General features: G+C 50.5%; 1 protein-coding gene across 2 annotated transcripts in view; it reads right to left on the bottom strand.

Moving 5' to 3' along the window:
- Positions 1-19,309, bottom strand: part of Pdgfrb (platelet derived growth factor receptor beta) — a 38,931-nt gene that overhangs the window by 7,314 nt on the left and 12,308 nt on the right. The window contains exons 2-15 of one of the 2 annotated variants that reach the window (XM_031365792.1): positions 15,838-15,883; positions 14,487-14,807; positions 12,155-12,421; positions 11,324-11,451; positions 11,068-11,242; positions 10,274-10,466; positions 9,585-9,700; positions 7,740-7,863; positions 6,994-7,208; positions 4,206-4,300; positions 3,162-3,294; positions 2,572-2,676; positions 2,144-2,254; positions 761-920 (exon numbers count right to left, since the gene is read on the bottom strand). In XM_031365792.1, coding sequence (XP_031221652.1) covers positions 761-920; positions 2,144-2,254; positions 2,572-2,676; positions 3,162-3,294; positions 4,206-4,300; positions 6,994-7,208; positions 7,740-7,863; positions 9,585-9,700; positions 10,274-10,466; positions 11,068-11,242; positions 11,324-11,451; positions 12,155-12,421; positions 14,487-14,807; positions 15,838-15,877 — 2,183 coding nt within the window. In that variant the 5' untranslated portion in view covers positions 15,878-15,883. The remainder of the gene's footprint in view (positions 1-760; positions 921-2,143; positions 2,255-2,571; positions 2,677-3,161; positions 3,295-4,205; positions 4,301-6,993; positions 7,209-7,739; positions 7,864-9,584; positions 9,701-10,273; positions 10,467-11,067; positions 11,243-11,323; positions 11,452-12,154; positions 12,422-14,486; positions 14,808-15,837; positions 15,884-19,309) is intronic. The other variant, XM_031365793.1, reaches the window with a different exon arrangement.

The following is a 19,309-nucleotide window of genomic DNA, read 5'->3' as shown; positions in this document are numbered from 1 at the left end:
GTTTGAGCCCATGGGACCTTGTCATCTGCAGATTTATTTCCCCAGTCACCAATCTGGTCTGTCACCATACAGTGTGAATGACTGGCTGCCAAAAATGACAAATGACCCAGCAGGTGTTCTCAGAGTTCACACCCAGGAGTGATTTGGGGTCTGTAGAGAGGAGGCTCTCTAGCACCACCTACCTATACCTAAGGGGCTGGGAGGTACTAGGCTAGAATGGCAGCAAGGCCTCACCTGGACACACCCTCCCTACAGCCTCAGTTCCCTGAGAGTAATGGAACTAAGTACTCTGTGCAAGGAAGTGGGGCCAGTATCAGGGAGGACAGGGGCGCATTCTCACATCCTCTGTGTGCACCTTTCCAAAGCTACTCTTGTCTTTGCCTTTTAAATCAACAAACAATAGCAGTCATCGGAAGTCATCAGAAACAGAGGTGGGTTGCCAGTAGGGTCCTGGGAAGGTTGGCTTGGAGAGGGCAGTGGAGCTAGGCTCTCTGTCACTTATGTCCTTAAGGCAAGAGAACAAGACACCTAGGACACAAGGATGGTCCATGGAGTCAAGGGGTCACATCTGCAGAAGGCTTAGGATGGAGCCTGACTCACTGACATAATGCGCCCCCCCCCCATCACCATCATTACTGTCTGGTCAGAGTGTTGGCTCTGGCAAGTGATTGCTCCAGTGTCCACACCCACATCTTGGGCTCCTGGACAAGGAGCGCCCCTATGCTTGGCAGGCACTCACTGGGTGCTGCCTCCCTCATACCTGGGTAGGGAGAGCCCCACTGGCAGGGCGTTGCTGTAGAGCTCTGCACTGGGCGGACAATGCTTGTTGGAGTGTCGCTGCAAGAAGGTGTGTTTGTTCCGGTGCAGGTAGTCCACCAGGTCACCGTAGCGGCAGTATTCCGTGATGATGTAGATGGGCCCTGCAGAAGGACAGACAGGCTCAGGGACAGACTCTGAGGAAGACCTCGGTCTTCCCAGCATGGCCGCAAAGCCAATATAGAGTCTTGGGTGTGGAGACAGAGATAACAAGATAGCAGAGATGCTGGGCACCTTGCAAACCTCTGTGGTTGAAAGCAAGCTGTTAGTCTCCGGGGTCCTTCCTTTGCCCATCTGGCCAGGGGCTGACACCCACCCTTGGGGTTGACGCAAAGACCCCTGAGATGCAAGCCTATGATACCAGTTGCTACTGCTGTTTTCAGACTGGTACACATTTCAGATTCTGGTCTACATAAAACAGGTGAACGTGACTATTAGCACAATTTGCTGATTACACTTAAGTTCAACACACTGAAAGCCATCTAACAGATGAAAACAACACTTTTGAAATATGGTCATTGCAAGCACAGACAGCAGTCCGCGCGCGCAATGTACTTCTGTATTTAGGCCGATTACACAATACCAAGGAAAATCCCAGCTCACACAACAAGCAGCTGCAAAGGGCAATAACTTCATGATTATTACTATGTTGACAGCCCGGTGGGTAACCAGGCCCTCAAACCATCACCATTGGCACAGTGACTTCCAACACTGATGTGGACAAAGCCAGTTCCTGGTTACTACATGGATGGGCTCTGCAGTCTCTGTGAGTTTCTCACAGTTTTCAAAATGGATTGTGCAAATACGAAAAAGGGGGTCGGAGGGATGCACAGCTGTTAGGAGCAATTGTGGTTCACGCGGACAACCTTGGTTCAATATCCAGCACGTACACACTGGCTCACAAGCATCTGCCACTCCAGTGTTAGAGGATCCGATGACCTCATCTGGCCTTCTCATGACCTTCTCAGATGCCACACACACACACACACACACACACACACACACACACAAGCACTGACATAGGCGATAGATAGATAGATAGATAGATAGATAGATAGATAGATAGATAGATAGATAGATAGATAGATAGATAGATAGAAAAAGACTTGAATTCTAAAGCTGCAGGAACTAGCGGCCTGAAGAACCCATTCACCATGAAGGTATTGTGATTCTGAGATTCTAAAACTGAGCCCATCTAGGACACTGTAATAAGAGCGCTGAGCAGCAGGTGTGTAGACACTCTGCGGGGGTGTCATGTTGTTGGTGGGCTGAGGGAGAACAGGAAAGAGCGGAGCCCCAGCAATCCTCCAGGGCATGGGTTCAGTACCTCCTTTGGTACAGGCCCCCAGCAGGTTGACCACATTTAGATGGGGTCCAAGATGACTCATGATCTTCAGCTCCGACATGAGGGCTTGCTTCTCACTGCTTCTGGCTGTAGCTGGAGGGGGAAGAGGGACTCAGCCTGGGTGGGCCACTGAGGCAGTATAGAGGCCCTGTCAGGGCCTACTCTGCTTCCTGTGCCCCACCCTTTTGTACCACTAGTGTCCTAGGGTGGACTGTATTGGAGAGGGAAGAAGGTGGGAGGAGGGGAGAGAAGGAGGAAGCACCCACAGAGGTCACAGTGAGGAGCCCTTCGGTCCCACAACCTCAGGACCAGGCTCCTTCAAAAGAAACCAAAAAGTACAGGGAAGGGTAGGATCAGGTCAGGCCTCGGGTGTGAAGAAGGGGTGGGTGGGCTCACATTTCAAGACTCACATTTCAGCATCTTGACAGCCACTTTCATGGTGGCCTGTGAATGGCCCAGACCGTGAGCCGTGGCCTCCACCACCTGTCCGAAAGCTCCAGAGCCAAGAGTTCGTCCTAGGATGGATAGAAGCCCTCAGCTCCTGGGAGCTGAATCCCTCATCCTTCATCCCACATCCCGAATCCCATTTCCCATTTAGGTTGGGGAATATTCTCTTAAGTTACCCTCCACATCCCTCCAACCCTACTGTGCTCCCCCTTAGGAATTTTTCCATCCTCTGGGTCTCCTCTAGATCCTGCATGCTATCTGCCTCCCCTGTAGTCCCTGAAAGACCTGCCTCTTCAGAGAAGAGCAACTCCTCTGCATCTGCCTCAGACTCCCCGGTCTACATCCAGTACTTCCTCTTTGGCATGAAGGAGTCCCATAACAGTCTTGGGATTCCAGGGTTTCAGTGCTATGGGGTCACCTTATCTTCAGCATATAGAAAGGATACTGAGATCAAGAGAAGGCAAGCTATCAGCTCTATGTCTTAGCTAGTAACATCCATGCTGGGAGCAGATTTCAGTGTCCCCATTGCCACTTAACACCTCTTAGGACCTACCCAGAACAAGCTGGTCCCGTGGCAGCTCCCAGGTGGAGTCATAAGGCAACTGCACAGGGTCCACGTAGATGTATTCATGGCCATCAGAGCTCACAGACTCAATGACCTTCCATCGGATCTCATAGCGTGGTTTCTGCAGGACAAGACCAATAACAGATGAGACCATCAGAGGGCATCTTTGGTCTTGAGCCTATCAGGCCCAGCCCCTTAGAAGGCAGATGAGAACCTGAGAGGGAGAGTCTGAGACCAAGAGAGAACAGGGACATATTTGAAAATGATACAATGAATGGCTAGCAAAACTAAGGTCTTATGAGCTCAGAGGCAACTGGCACTAAGGGGTCCCAGAGGTGGAAAGTGTGGCTGAGAAATTCTGAGGACTCAGCCTCTAGAGAGCAACTGACAGCGTGGCCCTCACTCACTAGAGCTGCTTTACCAGCTTCTCCCTGAGCCCCAGTTACTCCTCAGACGGGAAGAGGAGGTTACTCTGCACGTGACATAAGATGGGATAGATACCAAACTCCGACTCTGTCTCTCTGGGATCTCAAAAGGACACAGCCTTTGGATGTGGACATCTTAGGATCTTGGAGTCACGGATTGGAATCTTATAATGACAAGATGAAGGGGGACTAAAGTCCCAGTTCTGGAATCTTAAGTGTTTGGAGCTACAGAAGGGGGAAATGTCAGACTAGAGTGTCGGAACAGATTTTTGGGGTCAGATTGCATTCTTGTGACTCATGGCAGTCTCTATGGGTAAAGAGCTGAAAGAATCCTGGGGCCGTGATAGTCCGCCCACAAAGCACCATTTGCCCCTGGACTGAGTTGAGCTGGAAGGACCTAGGCAGAGGAAAGAGCAGGGGCCAGGAGTCCTAGACCGATCACACCAGACCACTCCAGCCCAGCAGGACTGAGGGAGCTGGAGACCCAGCAAAGCTCTAAGTCAGCTCCTAACTGAGCTCCATGTTGCGCCTTTCATGTGGGCCAGACTGTGACATTCAGTGGAGACCAGGAGGAACTATGAGTACCACTCTGCACCCACAGGCTTACCTTCTGCCACAGCATGATGAGGATGATGAGAGAGATGACGGTAAGGACCACTAGGGCCAGGATGGCTGAGATCACCACCACTTTGAAGGGCAAGGCTGAGGACAAAGACCAGAGCAGGCCATAAGCAAACAGGAACTGCGTAGCTGCTCTCTGCATCTTGCTGGGAACATCACTGATCCCTTAGACTTGCTTGGCCAAGCACATAAGCTCTTACTGCCTAGAGAGCTTGCCTCAGGGACCACACGCTGGTCTTTCCTACAAGCCCCTCAGCGATTCCCCTCTCAAAGGACAGCCAGGTTCGGGCTAGCTTCTGCATCATCCCACTAGGCTGGGGAAACCCTCTTCTGGTTCCTGAGCATGGTCTGTGCCTCTCACAGCATTAGGTACCCTGGGGACTAGGCCACCGCCCCCCCTGAGTCTATACCCTTTTGGGGCTGTCATGCCTGGGTCATAGATTTAAAGGCTGTTCCTAATCAAATGGCTGAGGCACTCACTGAGTGACTCCAGAAATTCAGCAGCCTGATGAATCCACACCCAGAAAAAAAGTCTGCTCCTCCCAGCCCCAGCCTGGAAACCCCTAGTGTGTGTGGTGGAAGTATGCACTTCCTGGGACACCGAGGTGAACATGCAGGTCTACCTAGGCCCCCTGAGCCCGGAGTCCTCTCTAGCCCAAGACTTCAGCCTCCCTAGTCACCCTGGTTGAACCCTCAGCCCCTGTCCTTTCCCACTTGGCAACAGCTGTTGTGTTCTGGGAATCTGCTTCTCCCTGCCCTCCTCTGTTCCCCCAAGGGAGCCTTCCTCTTGCTTAGCCCCATCCTTTCCTTCTTAGGGTCACTGACTGACATTTCTGTTCTCTCTTCCCAACATCCCCACATCCTGGTCTTACAAAGGAAGCCTGCACCCTCCAGGGACCCATCAGAGTCATCCTGGGTCTCTGTGGAACAGCACGTGGTGTCTGTCCTGTGCAGGCGTCACACACAGCTTTTCCTCTGCATTGACTCAGGCTCAGAATGAGTCTCCGTGTTAGGCTGCATAATTCTGCTGTGCCCACTTGCTCAGGGATATGTGTGCACGGATGAGAGTATGGAGAAATAAGGGCATTTAATTTTTTTTTTAATATCTAGGCAGTAAGGATGTATGTACCTAGCAGAGCAAGTGCAAAGGGATCTGTGATGCCCACAGTGATTAATACATATCTTATATATTTTTGTATCTATATACGTGCCCATTTGTATGGCTTAATGCCACATGTGTGGATGCCGATGGAGACCAGCAGAAGGCAGAAGATCCATGGGCTCTGGAGCTACAGGTGGTTGTAAGCCACCTGATATGGGTGCTGGGAATGGAACTCAGGTCCTTTGGAAGAGCAACAGGTGCACTAAACCTCTGAGACATAAGGATGTTTTAAAAGTTCACCCTTCTAAGGGCAGGTGACATGCACATGCCTGTCACGTGTACAGGTGATGTGTACAAGCCTGTGGAAGCCTCTGTGTGTGTACACCTGTGTGAGTGTGTGTGTGTCCCTGTGTTTGTGTGCATGTGCACATGTGTCTGTGTTTGATTGTGTACAAAAGGCTCTTTGAGGCTCCTCTTGCTCTGCCATCTGTATCCTATATTCTGTATCTATATCTTGTGTCTGTATTCTGTAGCCCCACTCCTTAGCACTTCCCTCCCTATCTCCTCCCCTGTCCAAAATCCACACAGTTTGCCCTGCAGCCAGGCTTATTTGCTTTAACTTCTCAGAACCCACTCAGCCTCTAACAGGCTAACTAACACCTACACATCTTTCAGCATTTGATGTAAAACTTCTTTTTTTTTTTTTCTGGAATACTTCCTCAACTCCATGGTTGACACAGAACCTCTTCTTTCTCAGAGCCTTTTCCCTGGAAGCAGTGATCCTGCATGGGATGGTTTACTCCTGGTCTACCTCCCTAGATCCTACTTTGAACTGTCCCATCAGCCTCTGAACCCTCTGTACCAAGTTTGGGTCCCCATCACTTACTGAATTATGATAATGATGAAATGTGCACACCCAGGTGCAGGCAGGGATGTGTGGGAGAAATGCACACACATCTGGACTCTGACAAGTACTGTTCATATATGCAGTAATTGCACATGTGTGTGTGGACCCACTAATGTTCACACATTGTCTGCAGGTATATGTGTATAGCGTTGTGGTCAAGTGTTTTTGTATGTTTTATGTGTTGCTATTATGTGAGTACAGACATGTACCGTGCCACTTTTCACACATGCACAGGAATCACGTATGCGTGCTTTATACACATGCATAGGGATTGTTCTCCTGCACGTGCATGCATATAGACATTCATTTTGTGGATTTACATACAAGTCTTAGATTTGGGCAGGCTTATACACACAGCTCACAAAACTATATTCTGCAGTTTTACATACACGAACAGCATTGGGTATGCTTGAGTAGATGCTAACATGCATGTATTCTGAAGACCCTCAGCACAGATCACATATGTGCACATGAAGAGTGTACACTTGAGTCCCAGGATCAATGGACTCACGCACATTTACAACATGCATCATGAATACCGGTTCTCTTTCTGCACATAAGAGTCAATGCGTTCCATGTTTGTGGTGTACAGAGTTATGTTTGTGCACCTGTGCCAACGCCATATTCTGTGTGTGTGCATCAGTACCTACTCTGGTAGGTTTTGTTAACGTTCCCATGGGCTTGTGGGTATGCTGACATGACCTGATGGTGGGATCCAGGAAGGGGTGAGAGCTCATCAGAGCTATCCGCAGCTGGGCCACTCACAGTGTGGGACCACGGTGACCTCCTGCGAATCTCCGCCCATCGAGTTCTGCAGCGTACAACGTACTGACAGTGGCTGATCCACGTGACGCAGGCGCAGCGTGCTCACCACCTCGTATTCCTGATCTTCCTCCCAGAAAGTCACATTCGTTTCTAGCTGGCTCTCCTCCTTGGAACTATTCCCCAAGGGTGTGGGTGACAGTTTTCGTGGACACCTGCTAGGAGACACAAAAGGACTGGCTTGCAGCCCCTCTTAATTTCCCCTCTGCAAATGAGGGAGAGTTAAGACTCAAAGCAGGCTGTATCTGTGAGTGGTAGGAGAAAGAACATGCTTGATTTCTGAAGCAGGTTCCTACTGTAGATCGACCAGCAGGGGGCGCTCCCACTCTAGACCTGAGACTCCTAACCCGCAAAATTCACTCATTTGACCCAACATGGTAAGGATAGAGAGGCAAACCCTGAACTCAACCCTGTTTCTATAGACCATATTAAGCTAAGCTCTGGACAGCCGCTGGGTGAATTAGACACCTCTGGGGGCCAGACCCTGCCCCTTCCTGCGTTGAGTATGTCTCAGGACAAAGTAAGAAAAGAAGGCATTTAGGTTGGTCATGGTATCTCCAGGAAGACAGAGGACCAATCTAAGATGTGGCCTGGAACTCTCAGGTGAAAAGGCCGGTGTAGATTACCCTCACTGGACATTCTAGGCAGCTGTGTCTACTCTGAAGGCTTGGCCTCTAAGGTGTGCTCACCGTTTGAGGTCTCTGCAGGTAGACCAGGTGACATTTGGCTGAGGCATGCCCCGGCCACGACAGCGGATCGTCTGCTCCCCATTGGCAGGGTGACTCTCACTCAGCTCCAGCACACGGACGGGGACTGGATAATCAGAGGACAGGGTCAGGAAGTGAGGTGGTCAGAATAGAGCACAGGAAAGGCTTTCAGGAGGATGCACTCCAGAGTTCGTGTCCTCTTTGTCCTGAGCCCCCCCCCACCCCCCCAGGGCAGAGGCCCTGCAGGTGAGACTCAGACACCAGGAGTCACAGTGTGAAAGTGACAGATTCCTTTGGGGTACTTCAAAGGGCAAGGCTCAGAGTCCCTCTTTAACATCTCTCTGAGACCTGCTCTTCAAAGAGAGAATAGCCCAGGAGCCCTGGGCAGCCGGGCCCATGAAGCTAGGCACTGTTTTGTTTTCTCTGGATATATTTGAGTGTTTTATATTTATGGCATATGACACTGAGTTTCCATCTACAATTGAGATGCTAAATTTGTCTTTCAAAATACATTTATTTTTAGAGAGCAAATTGACAAAACATTAAGTGGTTATCATGTCGTTCTTCTGCTCCAGTCCCTGTCACAGCCTTTCCTATCAGTCCCAGTAGAAGCCAAAGCCGCCTGTACTGAGCTGCAGTCTGTACCAAGTGGCTCTTACCCAGCGGCTCTCTCCCATCCCTTTCCATTTCTTCCTTAACCTCATGCCCCTCCATATATGCCAGGGCCCTCTGTTCTGGCCACACCCAACTTGCTCCTATTTCTCTGCAATGTGACAAGGGGCGACACATGATCTGTAGTGCCTTTTCCACAAATGCCCACTTGTCCAATGCCCTCTCTTCTTCAAGTCTTCTCACAAATGTCACCTCCAGAAGGAGGCCAACCCTGGTCACCATATTGAAAACTACAACCCTCATCCCGGCTATGCCATGCTATGCCAGGTTTTCTCCTATCTATCTATCTATCTATCTATCTATCTATCTATCTATCATCTATCTATCATCTATCATCTACCTATTTATCATCATCTATTCATTATCTATTATCTATCATCTATTTATCTATCTATTGTCTATCATCTATTTGTCTATCATCTATCCATCCATTATCTATCATCTATTATGCATTACCTATCTATTATCTATTTATCACCTATCTATCATCTATTATCTATTTATCTATCATCTATCTTTTCTCTATTATCTATTTATCTATATATTTATCTATCATCTATCTATTATCTACCATCTTTCTATCTATCATCTATCAATAATTTAGCTATCATCTAGCTACCTATTATCTATCATATAGCTATCTATTATTATCATGTAGCTATCATCTTTCTATCAATCATTTATCAATCATCTATCATCTATCTATCTATCTATCTATCTATCTATCTATCTCTTTCCCCACCCACTACCGTTGTGTGTTACCTTCTGACTTTTTTTCATTTTCTGTGGGAACTCTTCCCTTTCTATTTCTCTTCACCTACTATGATGCAAATCATAAAAGGTACAACTCTGAACGGACTGCCACATTGAAACCACTCAGCAGAGTATGGATTGTATGTGAGAAGTAAAATTGTGCCATCGGTACATAAACAGCTCAGATTTGGGGAAGCAACAGTATAACAAAGACAGTCATCTTTTACAGTTGGGGAAACTGAGGCCCAGAGAGGGGATGTGCCAGATCAACCGCCTAAAATGTAGCCTCCTTGGTTCAGGGCTCTTTCTCCAGCCTCCGCCATGAGTGGATGGGCAGAGAAGGAAGGACGAGAGAAGGAGGAGGGAGGGAGGAGAGAGAGAGGGAAGGGAGGTGGTCCTTACCGTTGACCTGCAGCTTGAACGAGAGCTGGACCTCATCGTCCTCGTGGAAGGCTCGCATAGTATAGTAGCCAGCTTCTGACACCTTCACACGTACCAAGGTCAGTTCTGATACGTACCTATGGAGCAGGCCAGGCCAGGGGACCTGTGATCAGAACTGCAGGAACCCCTAAAGCATCCTCACTTTCCTATAGAGTGTCAAGGGAAGGGATACCCTTGCCAAGGTCACAAAGGGGAGGCAGAGTCAGGATCCACTCAGCCTCCTGAGTCCTCAGCCACGAGCAATTCCCCTAAACTACCAGTAAGGCTCGGAAAGGGCCAGGGTGTGTACCCATCTCTCAAAAGCTTATCCCTACCAGAGGGCACATTTTGCCTGTCTGCAGATCTCTAGCCTTGGGGACACCCTCTTCCCATCCAGTGCTTTTTTTTGCTTTTGGCCCTTACCTGCTGGCTCTATTCATCACATCACAAGGTAACTAAACCTCTTGAGTGGCCAAGCCATCAGTGTTTGCTTCCCCACCAGGAGAGGCCGTGCAGCCTGCTCTGCTCTTGCAACATTCCTAGTACCTGGCATGTATCCATCACCCACCAGACTTTCAGACAAGAAGGTCCTAGGTTTGTTGGTGGCTGAAGGCCCCGGGTTGCCTGGCAGCTTTGAAGCTTCCAAGATCGGTGGACTAACTGATGCTCACCGGGTCTCAGACACGTTGCGAGTGGACAGAACCAACTCGCCAGCGCTGGAGTCGCCCAAGGTACGATTGTCCTTGAGCCATAGGACAGAGGGCGTCGGATAAGCCTCGAACACCACCTGCAACGTCCGGCTCCGGTGCAGCTCAGCGATTTGTACGTCTCCCAGGGTTCCGAGCAGCCGCACATAGCCATTCTCTGTGAAGGTACAACAGTCAGGGGCGGGCCCTGTGGGCGGAGCTATGCCCAGACACCAATGAGAGTGTGCATCCTGTGGGTCTCTAGTAGAGGGTTCCTGAAGCCCTGCTCCGACTAAATGCAAGACAAACAAACACCTTCTAGGGGCTTCTAGAATCTAGAGGCAGGACTTCTTTGGCAACAGAGCTGAACAGTACGGACTAAATGCAAGGTAAACACCTTCTAGGGGCTTCTAGAATCTAGGGGCAGGGCTTCTTCTGCAACAGAGCTGAAGTGCAAGATTTAGCTGATGGTGTTAGGGTCAATGCTGAGTTGGGACTGGAGTTGTGGTTTTCTGTTCTGGGTCCATATTATATACAAGGTGCAAGAGAACTTCAAACTTATGCAGAGTTTGACTCTGGCGACGGGGCTGCCAAGGTCTGCCCTGAGGGGTTGGGAATGAACTGGGAGTCTGGCTAGGTAGGGAAGTCTAGGTTGGGCTCAGAGTCATATCTGGGGCTGCTACACTTCATTGGGGTCTAATACTGAGATAGCCCCCAGGTCCGTCCCAGAGTCTGGTCCAGCTCAGGGTGAGGTAGAGGGCTGAGTCCAAGGCACCCACCGATCACAGTGATGTTGATGGCTTTCTCATCGCCATGGTCATTCACACTCACTGACACGTTGCAAGTATAGGTGCCCGAGTCACTCAGCTCAGCGGTGGGGATATGCAGGATGGAGCCAATGCGGGAGGGCACGCCAAAGAGGTAGTCTGTCACTGGCTCCACCAGCCGCCCACTCTGCAAGGTCAAGGCCCCAAATGAGAAGCCGGCATGAGCGGAGATTGTCCAGCCTGCCTTCCAACCTTTGCCCAGCATTACCTTCATACGGGGATAGGTCCATTGGAAGTTGACCACATCGTTGCCCATCACAATGCACCTGATGGTGATGCTCTCACCCTGGCGGACCACAGTCTGTACTGCATTCACAGAGACATTGATGGATGACACTGGAGTATGGCAGAGAGCTTGGATTAGGGCCAAGGAGGGCATCACTAGCCACCAGCACTAGGCTTGGGAAAGGGGAGTGGTCCACAGGGAAAGGTTGGCTATTGTAAATGATTCATTCATTGAGTCTATTGGTAATAATTAAACTACTATTATATACAAACACTATCCTAGACGCTGGGGCTGGAGGAAAGAGCACCACAGACAGAACGTCTTCGTTCATGGAGCTGATAATGAGGTAGCAATCTGGAAGCCAAAACCCAGTCCTCTGGGAATCTAAATTTACCAAGCACCTTTCACATGCTAAGCACCTTAATCTCTTTTATCTTCCCCAAAATCTTGTAAGGAAGGCAGTCATCACCACCCTGATCTTATGGTGGGGGAGAGAGGCGTAGGGAATCAGGCTCATGGGGACCATGTGCCTTGTGCAAAGTAGTCCAGATGGGAAGTGGCCAAGCTGCTATCCAAACCTAGTGGGCTCCAAGCCTGTGCTTCTGTCCCCACCTTACACAACCCAGCCCAGCCCTTAGTGCACTATGATTGTGGACCGAAGCCATTCTTTCTCTGAGCCACAGTTTCCTTTATAGAAGGTCGAGAACACTAGGTCCCTCCCAAAACTACAAGAGAGCCTAATAAGATATGGAGCTGTGCACTTAGTAAACTGACGGGCTATTCTTCCACGAAGGGTCAGAAAGCGGGGCTTACCCTGGAGGCTGTAGACATAGTAGGTATCGGAGTCCACTTCCCTATCCCCAATGGTGGTTTTGCATATGTAAGTCTTGTCCTCAAAAGTACCAGTGAAACCTCGCTGGTGGTCGTAGGGTACGTGCAGGGGGATGTCCACTTTCTTCTCATGCAGCGTCACCTCCAGCTGGGGGTCTGTCACTCGGCACGGAATCGTCGTCTCAGTGACGTCCGTGACAAAAATGAATAGGTCCTCAGAGTCCATAGGGAGGAAGCCCATGTTGGGATCTGTCAAAAGTAGGGTCAAGGAATGAAGGTCCTGCTTAGAATATGTCAACTTGACCTCAGCAAGAGATATCTGGGAAGAAGAAACCTCGGTTGAGAAAATGCCTCCATCAGATGGCCCGCAGGCAAGTTTGTGGGGGCGTTCTCCTGATTAGTGATTGACATGGAAAGGCCCAGCACCTTGTTGGTGGTGCCCCTCGTGGGCAGGTGGTCTTGGGGTAAGCAAGCTAGCAAGCAGCATTCCTCCATGGTCTCTGTTTCAGTCCCTACCACCAGGTTGCTGCCCTGACTTCTCTTCCCGACAGACTGTAAGCTATTAAAGTGAAATAGACCCTTTCCTTCCTCAGGTTGTGATGTTTTATCACAACCGGGACGGTGAGTTTCTAGCTGTCCCATGGATTGCTTTTGGACTTTGAGCAGTCTCTTCCCCTCTCTGCTCCTCAGTCACCTCGATGCAGAATGAGGATGCTGCTCTAGTTCTGATATTCGTCCCTTCCAAACTGCATTCAGATATAACCACCATTGTTACGGTATTTACGGGTAAGATTACTAAGGGATGGTTGTCAGCTGGATCGGGTGGGAAGGCCTGGACTCTTAGCTACTTGTGAAGCAGATGCGAGAGGTTAGACAACTGTATATTTGAGGCCTGCCAATGCTCTTGGGTGAATTCAAGACCAATCATGGCCACCTAGTGAGACTCTACCTCAAAATAAAGGAATTAAAAAAAAAAAAACAATGATAGTGGGAGCTGGAGAGATGGCTCAGGGGTTAAGAGCACTTGCTGCTCTTTCAGAGGGTTAGACTTTTTTCCTAGCACCTGCATTAAGTAGCTCACAACTGCCTATAACTCCAACGCCAGTGGACCCAACAGCATCTTCTGGCCTTCGTGTGGCTGGCACACACACACATACACACACACACACACACACATGCACACACACACATGCACGCATGCATGCACACACAGAGTGCACTCATATACACATAAATAATTAATTTAAAAAATAATCATAATATAAAGGCCTGGGGATATAGTTCAGCAGTAACATCCTTCCCTAGTATGAACAAGACCCTGGGTTCAATCCTCAGTGTTAAAAGAAAAGTACAGGCAGGGGGATTACTCATAAAAAAATCATGAATCGGTGCGGTTACAAAGGACAAGTTCAGCCTCCTCTTTTTGCCCTTCAGTCCTTCCCATGGTACAAGGTAGCAAGGCTCTGCGGCCAGAGATGTAGCTCAATGGGTAGATGGCCTGCCTGGCATTCATGAAAGAGTTGCCATAGTGCACTCAGGTGGTGGAGGTAGGAAGGTCAGAGGTTCAAGGTCATCGTTGGCCATATAACAACTAGACATTTCTTCAAAAATTAAGGAAAAGATGCTAAGTGTGACAGCACCCGCCTTTAATCCCAGTACCCAGGAAGCAGAGGCAGATGGATTTCTATGAGTTTAAAGCCAACCTGGATTACACAGTGAGCTCCATACCAGCCAAGGCTACATGTGAGGGGAGGAGGAGGAAGAGAGAAGAGGCGAAAAAAAAAAAAAAGAATATATTCTTGCCAGATGCTGGCCCCCTAGATCTTGAGGGGCCCTTGCTAGATGCTGGTCGGTCCCTGCCTCCAGAACAATGTGCTGATCAATTCTGTTCTTTACAAATACTCTTGGGTCTTCTGTTATAGGAGCACAGTGAGACTGAAGAAGATGCTCTCATTGGCCATTTCCTGCTCTTCATTCGTTGTTAACAGTGCTGGAGTTGGAGTGAGGGGGTGAGAGGTCATAAAGCTACTTAGAGCTCAAAGAACAGGGCAGTGGGCTATGGGAGCCAAAATGAACAGATTGAAACCAGCACAGAATGCAGAATTCTTGGGAGGCAAGAACAGAGAGGGCTGGGAGAGAGCAGACAAGCCGTGGAAGGAGCATGCTCCCGGACGGAGCCACGGTGGATGCTGCTCTGTGCCTGTGTCACAAGGCTGCATCGCATGGAGCCCCGGGGTACTCTTCAAGTTTCCCTTTGTACTGTGTGCCATGGAGATGAGGGTGAAGGGGTAGGCACGCAAGCTAGTGTCCTTACCTGGCACGAAGATATAGATACGCTTCCGCTCACTGAGCTCTGGCCCAAGCGAGTTGTTGTAGACACAAAAGTATTCTCCAGTGTCTCCCCCAGTGACATTAGTCAGTGTCAGCACGCTGGAGAAAGTCCCGTCCTGATTCATAGCCGCTTCTTGCCAGGGTACCTGGGACATCTGTTCCCACATCACTGGAGCTGAACTTGAGCAGGTCAGAACAAAGGTACTGGAGATGTTGAGGACGAACTCTGGCCCAGGGGGCGTGATGACCAGGCCTTGGGAGGTCTGCGGTCCCAGGAGCCATAGCACGGACAGCAACAACTGGCCTTTGAGCAGAAAGAGCCACAGGTCATGGTCTGGGCAAGGAAGCCTTAGTCCTTCCCTAGAGTTGTCTTCAAGGCCTGTCTGGGTAGCTTCCAAGTCCTTAAAGAATACATCTTCCCATTCAACGCAAGCTGCTCGCTTGGCCACGGTCAGGCCCTCAAGGGTTCCTGTCCTAAGTCTCTGCCTCATTGGACTCCAGCCTCCAAACCCTTCAGCTATACTATGTGTAGGCAGCATGCGGGAGAAAGGGGCAGGAAATCCTGTGGAAGCAATCCCCAGACCTCCAGTTCCTGCATTGCCTTCCAGGTCACTCCCTGGCCCTCTTCTCTGGAGCTGCTTAGGTTCCTGTAGAGTTCAAAGGTCACCATAGGAAAGGGGTTCTCACACAGCTTAGAGTTGGGGCAGACTTAGGGCCATTGAGATCCTGAGGCCCCTGGGGGCCTTGAAGGAAAGGGGGTGGGGTTAAGATGTGTATGTGTCGAATGATTGGTGCCTCCCCCATGCACCTTCTGGGGGAGGAGTGGGAGAAGCAGCTATGAGCACTACTGTTCACAGCGAGGATTTGTCAGCCACGCCCTCGTGCTCCCTAGTGATGAAAGCCAGGATAGATGCAGCCAGTGGGCAGGGCCATCAAACAGTGGTCAGGAGAGCAGGCCACTGGTTCATCACTGGTTTGCTTGGGCCTTTGCCCAGACCTTGGAGAGCTGAAGGCAGGTATCCAGCTGGACTGAGGAGGGGATAAGGGAGGCTGGGGTGTCTCAGAGGGAGCTGTGGATGCAGAAGGAGAGGCAAGGGATGTGAACTGGTGATTCTGGGCAAGGAGGGATCCACTGAGTGGCTGTAAAGAAAAGCTAATGGGTGAGCAGCTGAAAGAGACCTCCACAGATTACCTCCCAGTCCAGGGAAACTGAGGTTCATGAGCAAGCACTGTAGAGCGTCCAGGCTCTCATGTCATGGTGCTACCAAGCATCGCTACTGCCAGCTCCCTAGGGGCATCCTTGGGGCCCTCACCCTTGTGCCCAGCTTACTTACCTCTGAGGACTGAAGCTGGCATCACACCTGGAAATCCCATGGTACCCTGCAGAGTAAAACAGGGATCAGGGCCCAGTGTGGGCAAAGGCAGTGCCAGGGCCCACCTTAGACCTGGTTCCTGAAGGGTCAGCTCTGCCTGGGCATCCAGCCTCCTGTCTCAAGGCTGGGAAGACATCCAGGTCACCGAGCTCTCTCCTGTCTGCTTCCAGCTTGTACATGACCTTGGTTGAGTCTTTTGCCTAGGGGTCTTAGTTTCCCTGTATGTTACAGTGGAGGTGGGGAATTGGGCTAGATTTGGGGGCCTGCCAACTCTGACAGCCCCCATCCTCCGGGTGACAGTTCCAATACCAGGCACTTATCTGCCAGGACAAATATTTGGGAAAGTGTGATGAAAGGCCTGGAGGAGTAGGAGGGGGTGAGCCAGAGCCTGGAGAGCTCCCACGGCTCCCTCCGCAAGCACAACAGGAAATGGGATGTCTGTGGGAAGGGAAGTGGGGAGGGGGCGGGGGTCAGGACTATGGAATGTGGGAGTGGGCTGGCCCCCCTACTCAGCACAGAGCTGCACAGGAGGCCCAGGAGAGAGGGACCAGTTTCTTAGCCCCATCTAATTCATCAAGCTTTGAAGGTCCTTGGAGACTACAGAGACCAAACTTCCCACCTCCACCTTCCATATCTATATGGGGAAACTGAGGAACGAAGATGTTTACCCAGGGTTCCCAACAGAGCCTGTTCAAGAGGGAGACAGCTGAATAGTGGAACAGAGAGAGGCAGAGAGGAAACTTGTGAAGAGGATGCTGGAGCAGGGACAGAGACAGGCACGTTGTATCGGGTGAATCTTCAATTCATCCTTGCTCTCGACAGCCATTCCTCAGATTCCAGATAATTACCAAAAGCCGGGTATGGTCAGAGTCACAGATCAAGATACATAGGAGGCAATCATGTGACGGGCAACAAGGAGCATCCTGAGACTGTGGGGCTGCCCAGCCTGGACCAGTTTGTCTCTGCTCCGCTCCATCACGTTGCTCTTTCTAGTTTTCTATACAAGGCCGAGGAGCTCGGTTTCATGAGCTCCATTGCCTGGGTTTTGTCTATGGACAGAGCCTCCAGCCAGAGAGGAGCTAATGAATGCACCATCAGTGAGGGCTATAGTCACACATGGTGCACGAGACATAGACAAAGGCGGTACCTCAGCTCTGTTCAAGACCCTAAGATGCAAGCTACACAAATCTGCCCTTTCTCCTTTACTCCATCTTCAGACAACCCGCCTGAGTCCTGCCTCTGGCCCTGAGTTTCTCCTCTCAGCCTTTCTGATGCCCCATTCTCTGTCCTCCCCATCACAACCCTCTGGTGCCGACCCTCCAGCTGGACACCAGGCATTCTGAAGTTGTACAGACAGCATTTGGGTGCAGAGCCAACAGGCCCCACCGAGGCCATCTTCCCCTTGGTGGGTGCCCCTCTGGCTCCCCACTTCCTGCCAGAGATGTGGGCCAAAGAAAATCATTAGCAGCCCAGGATTGGGGGAGGGCTCATCTCAGCCTTCCTCCCCTCCCCTCCCAGCCTCCCTTGCTGGCCACACTGTTTATTATTCTAAAGGAGGAATTTGGCCTGCTGGCCAGGGGATGGGAGGTCACAGTAAGGAGGCTGGCCTGACTCTGGTAGTCTGTGTTGACCCTGTAGGCCGGAACCTCATGGCATGCAGCCCCCAACCCTTTGGCTTTGTGGCACTCCATCTTCCCTTCTCAGGCCCTCTCCAGCAGGGAATAAGGCTAGGGTAGTTAAAAGTAAGGACTCCAAGCTGTAAAGGAGCCTTCTCTCAAATGAGAAGTAGAGACCCAGAGAGGCTCAGCATCATGACTAGGTCACATAGACACAAAGTGGGTTCCAGCTGTCGGGAGGACAGACTAAGCAAATGAGCTGAGGGATACTGCAAGTCAAAGATGCTAGAAGTCTTGGACTGGTCTGATTCTCTCTGAAATAAGAATAACTTCCACTTACCAGGCCCTTGAACCCACTGTGACAATGACCAACCTGATCTCCTGCCAGCCTGGGACTCATTTGCATATTTGTTCACAGACAGGTTGTGATGGTCCTCTTTTTTGTTTGTGTGGGGTTTTTTTTTGTTTGTTTGTTTGTGAGTTTTTATATTGTTTTTGCTTTTGTTGTTGTTGTTGTTGTGTTGGTTTTGAGGCAGGATTCTCTGGGTAGCCTTGGCTGTCCTAGAACTTACTATGTAGACCAGGCTGACCTCCAATTCAGAGATCTGCCTGCCTCTCTGCCTCCCAAGTGCTGGGATTATAGGCATGCACCACCACACCCAGTTCTGTGATCTTAAAGAGCTGTCACTATTCAAAAGTTCTACCTGCTTGACTTATCAAAGAGAAGGTTCCAGCCACCATTATCCTCAGTGGGGCAGCCTGAGGAAGAAATGACTGGTCAGGAAGGCAGGTGACATGTTTGAGGCCACAGTACCTGGGAATCCATGACCCATCTCATCTCACTGATCTAGGCTGTAGATTCAGACACATTGTCTAAGTGGCCACAGTTTCTTTCTCTACCCAGCTGGGAGTTAGATGTCTTTTCACGTGACTTCCCATCAAATGAACTTGGGGTGTAGAAGGGAGAGCATGGACAGCAAGCTACAGATTGAGGACTCATCAGAGTGGATAGAAAAAATCCCCAAATCCCACTCCCTTGCTGTGGTCAGGAAATCCTCAGTGTTGCCCTGTTTAGGCCAGGTCCAGAGAGAGATGGGGGTCTGCTTAGCTTCTCACAACAGATGTGAGACAACCCTCAGGGAACAGGAGTGAGCCCCAGGGGAGCGAGCGCGCTTGGGAGTCATCCTCAGAGCCTTGGCCTTCCCACTAGTCACTAGCGCGCAGTTTCCCACTCCTTTCCCACCATCTCAATCTAAATAAATCTAACCCATCTTGGCCACATCCGCCAGCATCAGCTTTCCTCCCTCGGGGTCCTGAGGCTCCCACGACACAAGGCAGTCTGGGAAGGGGGTGGGGGGGAGGGACCTGCACTCCTGCCAAAGGGAGGCCTGCATGCGGTGAACACATGCACACGGTCCAGATGCTGCCTACGCACTCTCTCACACGTTCTTCCACAGCGCACACACATGTGTAGCTATTCGGATATGTGTGCCCAGCCGCCACGCAGGCACGAACCATGTGCATGCCCACACAAGACACATGTGCACACAATCCCTCCGCCTCAGTGCCCGGTGCACGTGCACACTGCACAGACGGATGCTTGGATGCCTTACCATGTGTCCATCAGAGATGTCCTTACTCATTTAACCCCCACCAGCATAGGACATATACAGAGCATGTGTACACAAAATTGCAGTCGTCCTCTGCCCACGTATCTGTGAACAAGCATAAAGGAGCTCCAAGTCTCGCTTGCTGTGCAGTACTTGGCACTTATTGTCTGTCTCACTGGATCCTCTGACAGCTTTGAGGCAGAGAGG

This window comes from Mastomys coucha, unplaced genomic scaffold, assembly GCF_008632895.1.
Source record: "Mastomys coucha isolate ucsf_1 unplaced genomic scaffold, UCSF_Mcou_1 pScaffold13, whole genome shotgun sequence".
NCBI classification, from domain to species: Eukaryota; Metazoa; Chordata; class Mammalia; order Rodentia; family Muridae; genus Mastomys; species Mastomys coucha.
Note: the sequence above shows the minus strand (reverse complement) of the source record. Positions and strands in the feature narration are given on the sequence as shown.